At 34.2% G+C, this 16,264-nt stretch overlaps 1 protein-coding gene across 1 annotated transcript in view; it reads left to right on the forward strand.

The window, feature by feature from the left end:
* The window catches only part of LOC145668603 (uncharacterized), a 28,291-nt gene extending 26,299 nt beyond the window's left edge, over positions 1 to 1,992 (forward strand). The window contains exon 7 of the mRNA XM_081736634.1: positions 1,949 to 1,992. Coding sequence (XP_081592760.1) covers positions 1,949 to 1,992 — 44 coding nt within the window. The remainder of the gene's footprint in view (positions 1 to 1,948) is intronic.
* The last annotated feature ends 14,272 nt before the right edge of the window (positions 1,993 to 16,264 follow it).

A 16,264-nucleotide genomic window follows, 5' to 3' on the forward strand; every position in this document is an offset into this window, starting at 1 on the left:
ATTTCTTCCTCTTAGATTTTGTCGAGGATTATAAAAAGGTAATCTACCTAATAAAAACATATTATCTTCCCTATTGTCAATCAATTTTTTTAAGATATAACACTATTTGTATAAACCTCCTTTTTTCTAGTGACAACAATTTAATTTTTTAAAGAAGAACTTCGTAAGAAATATATTGTGTTTGTATACCAAATATTTTATAGGTAGTATATTTCAATAATTTGTTTTGAACTTTCTCAATTTGTTGTTTTTGACACTGATAAAAAGGATCCCAAACTATAGATGCATATTCTAATTTTGATCGTACAAATGCATTATATAGCGATAATATAGTTCTAGTATTTTTAAAATAATGACTTGACCTTTTTTATAAAACCGAGCATTTTAAAAGCTTCATTAGTTATTATATTTATATGGTGTTTGAATTTCAAATTCATACCCCTAGATCTCATAATTTCCTTTCTTTTTAACCTCTGATTTCCTATATATTCAAACAATAATTGTTTTTTGTTGAGTGTATAAGTCATTACATAACATTTAGAAATATTCAGTTGGAATTTGTTTTTCATACACCACTCACTTAGTCTTTTTATATCCGACTGTAGTGTATTACAATCCCTCTCTGTTTGGATTTCATTATATAATTTGGTGTCGTCTGCAAATATCAGGCATGATGTATGTTTAAAAGCTTCTGGTAGATCATTAATCATTATCAGAAAAAGTAAAGGACCTAAATTTAATCCTTGAGGTACCCCTGAATATACTGAATATTGTTTAGATTTGATATTATTAAAGATTACATATTGCATTCTTTCAGTTAAATATGAATAAAACAATTTAATTAAATCCCTCGATATACCAAACATTCTCAACTTTCTAAGAAGTACACCATGGTCAACTAAATCGAAAGCTCGTTTAAAGTCTGTATACATTACATCTACTTGTGTCCCTCTACTGAACGAGTCATTAATTACTTGATTCATAATCAATAAATTTGAAGTAGTTGATCGATTACACGTAAAGCCATATTGAGAGTTAGACAAATATCTAGAAACATGATTGAATAGATGTTTATAAATAACTGCTTCAAATATTTTAGCAGGAGAATTTATCAGATTAATTGGTCTATGATCTTCTATCAATCTTACTGGATTAACTTTCCTCCTAAGGATTAAGTTTGCGATGCCTAAACCAGTATATCACTAATATTAACTTAAGTCCTCTGAAAGCTTGAGTCTCGGCTAAATGAGTAATCCTTACAATTGTACAATTTCCAACGAAATGAAGAAGTATATTTTGTAAGCTGTTATGCTCTTCTGTAGCATGTATATCTAACTTCCTTCAACGATCAATATTATTAAAAGCAAAATAGAGTAAAGGCATTAAATAGCAGTATTACAATTTCAGAATTAGTCAGTTCATCTAATGTCTTTTGAAGTTCATATGCAAGAAAGTAAAAGTTTAGCTCCTACGAGAAAGATGGCGATTTATAGAGAAAAAAGTGAGTTTTGTCGAAAATGAAGCGACTTTGCCTGTTTATATTTCTGAACGACTTTACACTATTAGAACGTAGTTCGGCGTCCAAAAAAAATACAATGTACAGGTTCAGTAAGAAGAGAGTTCCCTACAAAATAAGAAGACAGAAAAGAGGTGTGCTCTTAATAACTGATAAGGTATCAAGACATTTCTACTCACATTAACTTGCTGTCATCTTCTTTTGCTAAAGGACAAGGCGAGATATTGTAAATAGTATATTATTCTTGTAGTACATTCAGTACACGCACAAAACATGTAAAATACAAACTGAACAAGAACATTCAGCTGTCTAACCTAATCGTTGTGTTGAGTTCGTTATTCGTTGAAGTCGTTTAAGAAGAAGCGTCACTCATATATGATAGCAAACTTTTCTACATTTTACTTGACTATGTTACTTCCTTTTTTTATTCAGGTACCAATCTTCCGTCTTTAAATTCTTTTATGAGACCCTTATAAATTGTTCTTCCCTATTCAGTTGTTACTGACCGCATGCCTTTAGTGAGAGTTGTCATGAATTTCATTCCGGTGGGAAATCATTGAGGCAGTATAGTGTCAATATCCAACTTTAAATTCAATTTTGTTGTAGATTTATGGTTAGCTTACGATACTTCAGCACGTAAGACCCGGGGACCATTCCACATGAACAAAATACATTCGAATATTTTATTCACATTCGTATGTTTCTGGCATTCGTGAGAACGAATGCCGAACCCCTCACCCTCGATTTATATCTCAAAAATATCTACAACAATAGGTCTTCCCTGTGAGGGAGTTTCATTTTGTTCCACTTACAGTTCAAAGTTTCCGTCGGTCCAAAGTTAGGATTCTTAGTTTAAGCGATCTTGTGGACACCATGTAGCTCTTAAAACTATCATTAGACCCTTATGAAATTTACATGAAATTACAAGAAAAGAATATTGTTTTGAACAAAGAAAGAATTATGCAAATCAGTGCACCGTTGTTGAAGTTATGTGTGATCATATACAAAATTAATGATGGACAATGTCAGCCATTAAGAAAGCTTATGGTCTAGGTCTTATCATTAGATCCATGTGTATCATCTTATCATTAGATCCATTACATGTGACCACAAAGAAATAATACTCTTTCAAACACTGTCAGTCTTTTAGAGTTCTATAATCTTGCTTCGATGACCACCGTGAGATACTTGCGAAGTTACCTGGGGCCACAAGATACTTTTTCAAACAAAAAAGCAAATCAAACTCGGTGCATCTTGGTCCAATTTATGCGGATGATACACACACACTTAGAAAGAGACTTATAATTACTTCACCTAAGACGAAGTTATGTGTGGACATATACATATTAAGGTCAGTTAATTACGGTGTTAATATTATAACTATCGAGACTTTTCATGGGCTAGCTTCAAAGGCTATCATGGACGAACTTTATGTGAGTCCACCAGGAAAGTATGTTCTCTCAAACGAAAAATGAATAATCGGACACAAATTTCAAGCAAAGTATACTCAAGGCATTTTTGTCACGAGAAGGTTAGTGACTGGATAACAGTTTCAGCTTTGTGCCTCAACAGCAACAAGATGAGGTCTCTGAAACAATAACCCACAAGTTTGCTGCATCTCTTCTCCAAGACAAATGTAAAATACTTCGGGCGGCAAATGCTAATTTATCTGTTAAATATGTCTTCACTACCCAGAACAATTTCTCTTCTCGTTGATACAGACAGTTGTTCACATTCCTTCGGTGGCCTTCCGAGTGTGCTGCAGGATGATGATCCTGGTTCTGGATAATCTTGTTGCTGTTGAGGCACAAAGCTAGCATTGTTATCCAGCCATTTACCTTCTCGTGATAAAAATGCCTTCAGTACACGATTTGATTTCTGCCATTTTTGATACACTTTGCTATTAAAATTCTTTACTTGCTGCTGAATGTACACGTTTGAATCTGTTTTTGCCCTCTCACAGTCTGCTCGGCATTTTTGGTAGTTAGAGTTCTCTCTTCAAGAAAAATATGAAAACAGCTTTCTTCGAGATATAGACATCGTATCTAAAATGATTAAACATATCATAATCATGTAATAATAGTGACATTAGCTGCAGTTTTCTTCAGCTAATATCACTATTATAACATACAGGAGCATTCATGTATTACACATAAGCATATTTGTGGATAAAGGTGGATATCTTTTATTATTTTCCATTAAAATGTAATATCACATACTTTTTTTGTGCGAACAGCAACTTCCGTAATTATAAAGTGAGTCGTAGTTGAGTGTTAAACTTATACGATTGCTATTTGTGGTAAACCCATTTAGTTTATTAGTCAATTTGTATTTCAATCACAGTACATCCTTGGAGCAGTCAATGAAGAAGTTCTCGATTCTTAACAGAGGACCAAACTTTGAGCACGATAGGTTATCTCTTACCCTCTAAATCTCTCCACTATTAGTAATATCTGCTGCTGTCTCACAGCCACTCTTTTAAAGTGTAAGCCATTTCACAGCCCTGTAGAACATAATACTTTTTCTACTGTTACTCCTGTCATCTTCTTTGTGGCTCATTTCAGATACAATGGATGTAATTCCAACCAACTTCATTTTGGACATTTGCAGATCTAGATTGTTCATTTCGTTCAGCGTGCTATGTGGGAAAAATGGCGAGTAATTTTCGCTTGTGAAGAGCGGGCATTTCAGCTAGTTGTGTATAAATTGAATCTTACACTTGAAAGTTATACCTTAGAACTCCTTCGAATAGAATTGGTCATTGATAGTGGATAGATACTGTAGAAGTAGAATAGAAACATATAGCAGAAATTGTTTTAAAATACTCGCCTTTGTTACATAACGTCCGAGGATTCGAAACCAATCGAAATTTAAAGAAAAAAATTATAATGACAAGTTAGGTCAACAGATCAGAGATTCCTGTTTGTTTCTTAAAGTATAGTATCCTTCTCATGTATGATGCATTTTGGATGTGTGATAATAGCTTTACACTTAACTTTTATGTCAAATAATCTATAGACATTACTAATGCGACTCAATATGTATTTTTTAAAGAATGGTCTCTATTACATTTAAATTACTATAGGTCAGTAATTTTGTGTCAATTAATTTTTTAACTGTCTCTCAATACTCTATTATTTACGTTGTCTAAAAGAACTCAAATTTTAAACTTATTTCTTGAAATGAATTAAGCGTTTACTTCATTTCTGCATCAAGATAATCATTATATAAAATTACTAGCAGCGTTCACCCCGCTTCGCTGCGGTCACCCCGGAACGCAATAAACTTTGTTACTTAGATAATTTTTACTTTTTCGCTTTCAAGTGATATGATAAAAACCATAGAAGATTGCAGTAAATCTTAACATTATATCGCCTGTCATTTATGTTAACCCGCCCCGCTTCGCTGCGGTCATCCCGGTGCTGGCATATTGTAAAAGTGTCTGTAAAAATAAGCAAATCAATTAAAAAATTTTAAACAGAAGATTCAAGCTATTTTCCGCTGTATATCGCCTGTCATTTATGTTAACCCGCCGAGTGACACGGTCATGCGGGTTGCATATAAATACGTTTATTTTTACCTATGATGAACTAATAACAAAGGATTTGTACGTTATGGACACTTGAATGGTCAATTATCTCAAGACACTGGTAATTAAAAATTAAAGTGATATGATAAAAACCATCTAGGGTCCAAATCCTAATAACCCCCCAAAAATGAAAGAAATTGGTTCAGCCGTATTAGCGTGATGAGCGGACAAAGGATTTTGTACGTTCTCTTTTATATATATAGATGGAAATGAACCTTATAGTACAACAAGCACATTTTCAGTGCCAGAATGTGTCACTAATGTCTCCTGTTAGTTATGTCGATGTTATTATCGTTATTATTTCAGAGTTGAGTTCCCAGTGTTTATGTTTGAAATGCACGAGTATCCGAAGATGAGATTTAAACGTGATGTAGTGTTTGGAGATCTGGAGATGTTAGGTAAAACCAAATATTTTTCCTTATCTAATCTTCTTAGAGTTTGTTCAGTTTTGAAATGGTATCGGGATAGTTTTATTTTCATTGTTTTCACGAAATAAAAAATGTTTAAGTAGTTTTATATGCACTGTTGACAGAAAATAAAAAGAAATTTGAATTGAAATATTATATTGAGTTAGTAGAAATGTTATAAGCCTTAGTAGTATCATTTTCGGTTTTCTAGTAAAATGAAAAACAAATATTTTTTTAAGTTAACGTCCCACGCTCATGCTCTTTAGGCCAAAGAAGGAAGATAATTAAGACAAGTGAATGATGATGGAAGAATCGGTGGAATGAGAATTTGGGAGGAAAATGGAGTAATCGAGAAAACCGATGGACACAATATTCTTCACTACAAACTTACGTGGCCGGGGATTGAACCAGGGACCCCACGTACCAGAGGTAAGCCTCTACCACTGAACCATCGTGTCACCGACCCAAAGCTAATTTTTTTCGAGTTTGAAAGAAATTTAAAAAGGACAGCGTTAATTTTAAAATTTTTATTAACCAAGCCTCGTGTATAGAGGAACAATCTCGAAGCCTTCTTCATGAGTTCGACATTTTGTGCATTTGTGTTAGTAAGCCTCACTTCGATTTTACGGTCATATATGGTCGGGAAACAGGGACTCAGTTCACGTGATAGTAATATGCTTGGATACTGTTTTCTTCTCCCTAACATTCGGGGCCCTTGCATTTTCACCCATGCACTGTGGTAATTGAATGCTGATTGGTCGATGACTTTGTTCCTGAAGAAAAACTAGTAATATATGAGCTATGTTTGGGCAAGGGAAATTCCAATTGTGTCAGTGTCTGTTAAGACACACGACCCAAGCGAGTCCACCACGCTTGAATGTAAGCTGGGTGTGCTACTTAAGTTAATTCGCGCGCTTGTATTATCGAAAGTCGGCTCCCCTTTTACTTTGGGTGATTCCGTGACTATACGAAAATGAGTCGTAGTTGAGTGTTACACTACCAGTGAATTAAAACTCTTAGTCTTACGTACGTCTTAGTCTTGTTAAATCATAAAAGAATTACGCTAGTCTGGACAATTGCCGAGTTTACCACTAGAAGATTATAGCGGATTCTTGGGATTAACCGAGGTACTCCTAAAACTATTCCGGCTCCAGTACAGTAACTTTTCTGTGGACCTCTTTGCATCCAGGTTGGATTGAACGCCAGAACCCAAGTGGCAGCAGCAACGAACCAATTGACCGGTTGAAGATTATTGTGAGTAAATGAAATCTTCATTTATCAATTGTGCCACACAGTCACCTTTATTAAAACAAACAAAAATAAAACAGGTTAGAACGACCGCAAACTCTGTTCAGTAAAAGTTGCTTGTTTATTTATAATATTTTGATGTTTTTTTTTAATTTGTATGAATTACACTCGGTATTATTACATTTTCTATGCAGATTAACCAGGTTTTGTGATTTGTATCCCAAGATAATTTTAGTTTGTTAATATCTGTGCTTAATTTAACCTTTTTCACACTTTTCCATTTTTTACGGTATCTACGTTCTTGTCTACTGTTCGGGGGCCGCGGTGGCTCAGTGGTAGAGCGTTCACCTCTGGTGCTTGGGGTCCCGGGTTCGATCCCAGCCCCCGCCATGTGAACTTTGTGGTGGACAAACACCGTGTGCGTGTGTTTTCTCGGGGTTCTCCCGTTTCCTCCCACATTCTTCATTCCACCATTTCATTCATTACTCATCATCACCGTCTCCTTTAGCCTAGCCGGCATAACCGTGGGACGTAATACTCAAAGATTTCATTTCATTTTTTGTCTACTGTTCTTTCCAGCTTCGGTCACGAGAAAAACGTAGATATGGAAGAAATCGTGATTCGCCGTAGTAAAGCTGGATAGACACACTAAACGAGTGAGAAGAGAGGGAGGGAGGGAGGGAGGGAGAGAGAGAGAGAGAGAGAGAGAGAGAGAGAGAGAGAGAGAGAGAGAGAGAGAGAGAGAGAGAGAGAGAGAGAGAGAGAGAGAGAGAGAGAGAGAGAGAGAGAGAGAGAGAGAGAGAGAGAGAGAGAGATGTGTAAACTTTCAGGAAAGGGTAAAAATTAAGTATGGACGATACAGTCATATTTACAGGATTCTACCAACGGCAAAAACACGATTTCAATCGTGTCCCCACCAAACGGAAGGAATATAACATTAAGTTCTATTTTATGTTTAAAAACATTTTAAAAGTCATTTATTATACGATGTGTTTGCCTTTTAAATTGTAAAATACCATGTTGAAATTAATGGAATAAGACTATTAATAACGAAGTGAATATGATATTTTGCATATATTTATATTTCATCTGGAATGGTACGTTTCATGTTAGGCATTCTCTCACTACAGTGAAATAGTTCTTGCCCATGACAGTTTCTTGTTTACATTTATAAGGTTTGAAATGTATAGAAAAAAATATGATACAAAGAGATTAAACAGAATGCATTCATAAACTCATGTTTTAAAGCAGTAAGAAGGTAAAATATTTTCTTTCTTACCGGCCTAGAATTTGAGAGTTAATTTAAGGCAAAGCCCACTAAGGTGTTGGAAACTGAAAGACAGTTCCAAATTGTAAGTGAGAATGGCAGATTAATTGGAGCCGGATGGTAAATAAGAGTGGGAAGTAAAGTGATGTTCAGAGTTAGAATGAGCGGACTCCCAGGAAGTTAAGAGTTCACGATAAGGTCACGGAAGGCGGAAAACTCATTTATAAAAGATGCCAGCAAAAATTAGTTCGACGTTGAATAGTAAGTGAAAATTACTTCGGGAATGAAAATTAAGTACGATGGGAGTTGGATGATGAGTGAGGGACGGGACCGAGTTTATAGTAAGATGAGGATGGATCCTTTAGCATATCTATCTTGCAAAAATCTGTAATGATCCCTAATCAGAATATTCCGGTGTACAAAACTTAGCCTCTATTGTCGAGCCGAACTTGTCCGAGCCCAATCCCATCCACAAAATATAGCGATTTTTTTCTTAAGTAGTGATATGTACTACTTTCAAACCAAATTTTATGTCCGGCGACTAATTACCGAGAAATGATGTAACACATAAAAGTCAAGCCGAGCCTAGACTGTCCTTGGTCCAGTAACTTTTATTACCTAGACTATGGAATATTTGCCTGTGAAAAATTGATTCAGATCCAGAAAGCAGTTACCGAGAAATATCATATCAAAGATCTGAATGTGCTTCTGGATGAATCCGGGCGCAAAATATGGTAAATTTTATTTCTTTGCCATGAGCTATTTGCCCTTAAAATTTGGTCGAGACCCAACAAATAGTTACCGATAAATAAAGTCATACACATTCAGCTAATAAAACTATAAGCTTCCGTCAGTCAAAAACTACAAGGTTTATTGGGACAACTTAGAAAATAATTCCAATAAGGTTGGTAAACTTACGTTTGAATAGAAATCTAAACTAGAATAAGTTTTTGAGTTCTTTCATAAATGAATTTCGATTTCTGCGGTTATAGTAATAAACGTATAATTTATATTTATTGTTTTCTTAAAATTATATTTAAAATATATTGCACCAAGATAACCATTTGTTATAGATAAATGTACTTTGTTCCTATCTGTATACTACCACAACAAAAGCTTGTTCACATTTTCTTTCTCATATCTAAACATTATTAACGTGACTATATACCTTAGTAATCCTTCACTTTATTATAGTTTCGTTTGGAGGAATTGGATCTTTGTTCTTTGGAGGGAGCTTGTTGTCGGTTGTGGAATTTGTATACCTCTTAGCCTTACACTCTTATTGTTCGAAGCACAAATGTCTCAAACTGAAAGAACATATTAGAATATTAGGAAAGATGAGATTTAGGAACCGAACATCGGTGCATCCTGTGCAAAATACTATCGTAAAATCTCACAGAATTCCATGTAATAGAAGAAGTGACTCAAATGAAAACAAGTGTCAGAGGTGAGTAAGAGAATAAGTTGAGTACCCCGCTTATTGCCTTTTATTATCTATGTGTTGTGATATTGTTGCTAAAGCATGTTCTTCGAATGATTTTGCTTGTCATACCATATATAATGTTATATCAGTATGTTTAGTTATTATTCGATATTCTTATCAATTTTGTTCACAAATAATTTACAGAAATCTTAGTAGTCACGAATAATTTACAGAAGTCTTAGAAGTCGGGGGGCGCTGCGGCTCAGTGGTAGAGCATTCACCTCCGGTGCTTGGGGTCCCTGGTTCGATCCCAGCTCGCGCCGTGTGGACTTTGTGGTGGACAAACACCGTGCTCGTGGGTTTTCTCGGGGTTCTCCCGTTTCCTCACACTTCCTTCATTCCACCATTTCACTCATCTCTCATCATCACCGTCTCCTTTAGCCTAACCGGCATAACTGTGGGACGTAAAACTTAAAGATTTCATTTCATTTATTTCAAAGTCCAAATAGAAGTCAAGTCAAAGTCCAAATTGTGAGATACGAAAAAACTAGGCTATATATATATGATGGAAAATCTACTTCCTTCTGACTTGTTAGGCACGTTTAAAGTGAATATGTAGGACAGACAAACCAGAAAATATTAATAGAAATTAGAAAATACGTGAATAACAAATAGAATATGTATAGGGTAATAAAGCCTGAAACCTGATTATACACAGAACGAAGAAAAAACATTAAAGTGAAATGAAATCTTGGTTTATCCATTATGCCTTTTAGTCAAATGACAGGGATTATGCATATTAGTAAATCATTATCTAATAAATATTAGAATGAGAATATGGAAGTAAACGCGGAAGCCTGAGAAGAAATAAAAGAGATCGTGCTGTCTCTTACAAACTGTAGGTCAGAATCAGAGTCGTAGGTCAGAAAAACTTCAAGATTTCTCGTTATCAACGAAAGATCTCATAGAGAACCGCTATTACAACACAAGAACAATACAGCCCGTGTTATTTTATAGTTTAGCGTTGTTTAGACCTCTCTCTAGTAGCATTTATTTATGACAAGTCACTTGACATATGCAGATTAGCAAAGGACACTATGCTCGTGGAGTTCATACCTCAATACCGCTTTGCCTACACAGACATCGCCTTACAACTGACTTACCGCGCCGTACTGAAAAAGAGTGACAAGTACAAATGTTTTACGGGACTCAAAACTCAGTGACTGTGTAAGTTAAAGAAAATGCAACGTACATGTTTAATCGTGTGGCAATCGATTGTGATTCCAGAATTTCGGGTCTTTAATGTTCATATCCACAAAGCGCACATTCAAACTATATAACATTTCCCATGTACAGTATTGATTTACATCCGTTAGTCATTTGTAACCAGATAAATTGTAAATTCTCTAATACTCGTTATAATATTGCGTGTCAAAACTCTCGAATAATCTGCAATAGTAATTAAAAAAACAATAATAATTGGACATATGTTGTGGGGTCCACAGCTAGTCATTCTTAATACTGGTAAAACTGCTATAATATTCGATGTAATTACTGTAACGATCGGTGTATTATACTATTAAAATTTAATAAAGCTATTTCCAATTACTTATTTATCATATTTTGAAAAAGGTTTTTTTCCGTTCTTCCGTATTCTTTTACTGCTTTTTGTGCCTTTATTTAAAATAACCTCCCAAATTTATCTATAATATATACGGTAACAATCATATAGGAGAAGGAGCGCATATGAGACCGCTGTGTCTCAGTAGTAGAGAGCCAAGCTCTGGTACTTAGATCTCTAGTTCAATTCCAACTACCACCAAGTGGGCTTTGTGATGGATTACACAATCTGAATGGATTTTCTCAGGGTTCACCGGTTTCCTTCCACTTTCTTCATTCCACTACTTCTGTCATTATCATCATATGCAACTATATTAGTCTTGTAGAACTAACTAAAGGAAAGACAAATATGCAAACACGGATGCATTAGTTTCAAGATTACTAAGCATTGGAAACAATTAGAAGTTGTTACGTGAAAAATTTAGCAGCTACTAGAAATTGTTGGATGGAGGAACATTTACGAGGGAGGAATATTTCTTGTGGTGAATTTCTCTAGCCCAGCTATTTCGTTTTATCCTAAGTTTCGCTAAGTTCGTAGTGAAAAAATAGCCTTGTAATACAACAAAGCAGTTGAAATTATATAAATCTGATAATAACACGAACGCAGAGCTGGATAAGATACCTCCCTGAACAATATAATCGAAAAATAAAAAAGAACTTATTGCACCTGTGATCAGTTATTATTAGATAAATCTCGCAATAATATAAAAGAAAAGGGAACGGAAACCAGTTGTAATTATGCCTATAAATCTAACAATAGCAAAAATAAAAAAAATAACTGTTGATATTTTGCTACAAAATTATTTCTTTCAGACTAATTACCATTTTGAGAACGACATTCGTTCCTGTCTGGTCTGCATTTCATAAGTCAACAGAAGAATATTTGACATTTACAAGTCTTCATGGTCTACGGTACATCAAAATGGCGCCAAACTTTCTTCTCAGGTATGGCTAAATCATATAAGGAAACTAAACCTATGTTTCATTTGTTGATTCGTACATCGTATAGCTTAATTTTTAATTTAAAATATATACTTAACTACAGAGCCGTGCCGTGAAAAATCAGCGCCCGGGGCGAGAGTATACGACGGCGCCCGGGACAGTCGCCCGGCTGCTCCCCCACGACACGGCCCTGTTTAACTATATGTATAGTAAGTATTTTTCATTCAATTTTGAGATGTTTTCTACAGTAATTTCAATGTTAAAAATATTTCGTATGTCGGTACCCAACTGTTTGTCATTGAAACGGCCTGTACATATATTCTTCCACTGACATACAATTGGTTACAAAATACTATATATGGTGCATCATAAATACTTTTGAAAGTATAATATTTGTGGTCTTTTAAACGTTATCATATTTATAAGGTATAAATAACTACAAAACATTGAAACTTACGTTGCTTTCAAATTTTGACACTGCATTTACCTCTCTCTCTCTCTCTCTCTCTCTCTCTCTCTCTCTCTCTCTCTCTCTATATATATATATATATATATATATATATATATATATATATATATATATATATATATATATATATATATATATATATCAAAACTAGTGTGTTGTCTCAACATCCAGACTTTTGTCTATATTATGGCTAACTCAAATTATTTATTTGGTGTAAATTTTGAAAATTATAAGTAGATATTATAAATATCATCTGCAGTATCTCATCGTCAGATCTCGAATCAAATGCCATCTTAATATATGGTTTATACAGAAGTACCTATGACGTTTTATAGGAAATGCCAGCAAATACATTGGGAATTCAAAAATCGGCGAGTGGTAGCGTATATGTAGTATATATGTCACGTTCAAACTATTGGCTTACTTTTGATGTAAGAATGAGGTTATAATGGCATGCCTTCTGATAATACAAAAATCTTAGTTCAAAAGGAACAAGATTATTTGAAATACTAATTATATACAGTTCAAATTTTCTGAAATGTCATTTTATCGTATGCCTTAATGATATAGGGTTTTATTACTCCTGTGGCCCCACGTAAGGCGATGTCCGTACGGTACGGCTCATATTCATTGATCCAAGGATCGGTACAGCTTTACAGTGTGAGGTAAAATGAATGAGAAATAATGGAAATGATGACCAAATTCCAAAAATGTAACTAGTCCTCCGAAAGCGTCAACTTTAAAAAAAAAAATCTTCTAAATAACATCTCTATGACGCTCACAAGTGCGTGAGCGACATTTTATCCCCGCAGATAGTGCAACAGTTATAAGGGAGGTTAGTTTTGCTACTGCAAGTAACGTATTTTTAGCAATTAATTTTACTTTAAGGAAAGAGCTAGGGATTGAGACGAAGTTCTTTATTCATTAATTTACGCGTAGTTCTATTAGTAATGCACGATTGTAAAACAAATCTCCTAAGTCCTGCCAGTAGATGATTACGCTTTCTCTTTGGAACACAATATGTGAAACTTCTGGATCAACTCATGTTTTCATCATCTAACTGCCTTTTTTCGTCATTCCTTCTTCCAAGTATAGTAACCAAGTCGGTCCTGGCGTCCCCCACAGGGGACATAAAAAATGACGAAATTATTATTTCTTTACTATTTTGAAATCAGACTGACAATATTGAAAACTGTTAACAGGGGATGATACATCTATGATGAACCCTGTAAACAGTTTTCAGTGTTGCCAGTCTGATTTTAAACTTGTAAAGATATCATAATTTCGTCATATTTTATGTCCCCTGTGGGGGAATCCGTCACCGGTAAATATCTGACATTGATAATAATCTGTGTAAATTTCTACTTTTAGCTAGGAACAAATCTTTACGTAGTATACATGATATTCATTCTAAGGGGCGAGTAATGTATTGTATTTTGTGTAATCTTCCACGAAAAGATTTGGTGAACTTATGAATTTTTTAACGAAATGTGTATACGCAGAAGTTAAGTTACCTATTTTCTCACTTTTACACTTCACTTTATATTTGATACACTTCAAATGAGTTCCAACTGTTTACAATTGTGTATTCGTTTTTGACTTCATACTGGTTACTATTTCTTTATTATGGTCACCATAATACTTACAAATGAGTCAGAAATAACAACAAATCCCGTTCAATTCAATTCTATTGTATTAATATGTGTAGTCCAGTGCCGACTTTTAGCACTGGTTACCACGGTATGATCAGTTATCAATCGTCTCCAAACTACATATATATTCAACATAACAGAACTACGAATCCATTACCGGTTCTCAAATATTACTGTATATCACACAACATAGTGGTGTGATTATAAGTTCCTCTGTATTCACACTATATGTAATTTCTTAAGCGGACACCTCCCGCCAAATACAGGGTTTTTATAAATTATTGGAGCGATTTCATAGCTTTATAATAACTATATTACGGTATATATTGCGATAATGTTTTCACTCAAACTCAAAACGTTTTTGTTAACAATTACAAATATTCGATATGCACCCCTTAGTGATTCAACAAACATCAAACCGAGAATCAAGTTCTTCCCACACTCGGCGTAGCATGTTCCTATTAATGAGTTCAAAAGTATTGTTGATGCGGGCTTGCAGTTCTAGCAGGTTTGCTGGTAGAGGAGGTGCGAACACTGAATCTTTCACATAACCCAACACAAAAAGAAAACAAAGGTTTAAGAATCGGGTTAGGTCAGCAGAGCCTGGAGGCCATGACTTGAGATGCTTTCTCAGCTCCTGATTCCATCTTGCCTCACTTCTCACTGCTGCGCTCTGAGAAATGTGTAGTACACCTGCAACACCTGCAACAAACAATTTTTTTTGAGTTTTTCTACGTTACTGTTGAGTTTTTTTTTTTTTTACAATATTTCAATTAGTAGAGCTACAGTGAATTTATGAATCGCTTCAATCATTTATAATAACCCAGTATATTTGTCTTCTTATCAAGCATTAGAACATTATTAAATGTATATATATATATATATATATATATATATATATATATATATATATATATATATATATATATATATATATATATATATTTACAGGTTTGTGTGGCTTTTTATATGGATAGCTATGTTGGCTTTTGCGGTCATTTCAGCAAAACATCTTTGGATGAAATACTTTAACAGTTCTGTGACATATGAAGTGATGACTAATAGAGATTCTTTGAACGCATCGTTCCCATCAAGTGCAATTTGTTCACAAGATTTTGAATGGAGCTCAGAGTAAGAATATTGTTTTTCCTAGAAGATGTTTAGAGAGTTTGTATACACTGCATTTGAAGTATTCATGTGCATATATTTTGTGTCTTACGAAAATATTAATTAGTATAACTTACCTTTAGATCAGTTTGATTTCAATAAACATTTTCTAAGTTTCTTTACATTTATTTTGGCAATATTAACGTACTTATACTTATTAGCAAGTGAAACTTTGCTCAAATTTTAATTATCAGATATTAATAAAATTATTTCTAAGGTGAGCTCCCTAGTGGCTTAGCAGTTAACGTATGTGCCTTTAGAGTGGAAGACCCAGATTCGACTCTCAGTAGGAGCTCATGTTTTTCCGATCTCAGGTTAAGCTTTAGGTACACGTCTTATGTAGCCACCCTCTGAAAGAGACGCTAAGCTAAAATTCAACACTCCAAATCTTTCTAAAGGTTATCATAATACTTTTTAAATATTCTAATTCACTACTTCTAAGACTCTTTTTAAGTTACTTTAGATCAGAATCTATATTGTGAGCTTATGTGGTTTTCTCTGTACATTTACCTCTGTATCTGTAAAACATGATTAGCCGTAGTATTTGTTTTTAAAAAAAACTTTACTAAAACATTAATATTTATACATATTACGTATTATCTTTGTAGCAATTGTAATGACATTGTGAAAAACTGTTCTATTAATGATCAACCAGTAGATTGTTGTTCTTATATTCTGCCAATCGCAAGTGATTTTCCTAATTGCTACGTGTTCAACTCAATGCAATTGCAGTAAGTAAGCATGTTATAGACAAAACAAGTATTATTCATAATCTATGCATAAAAGTATTTTAGTGTGTATTACATGTTTTTGTAAAAAAAATCAAATTTATTAGAGTGTGTACCAAAGCATCCAATTCTTTAGGTCAGAAGTATTTCTGTATTCATTACAAAAGTTATAGTGAAAATTTGAGAATTCGAAGACGATGAGTTAAGTGTGTATGAATTTGTGTATAATGTCTTAT

The sequence above is a fragment of the Thermobia domestica genome, chromosome 1 (genome assembly GCF_964235325.1).
Source record: "Thermobia domestica chromosome 1, izTheDome1.hap1.1, whole genome shotgun sequence".
NCBI classification, from domain to species: Eukaryota; Metazoa; Arthropoda; class Insecta; order Zygentoma; family Lepismatidae; genus Thermobia; species Thermobia domestica.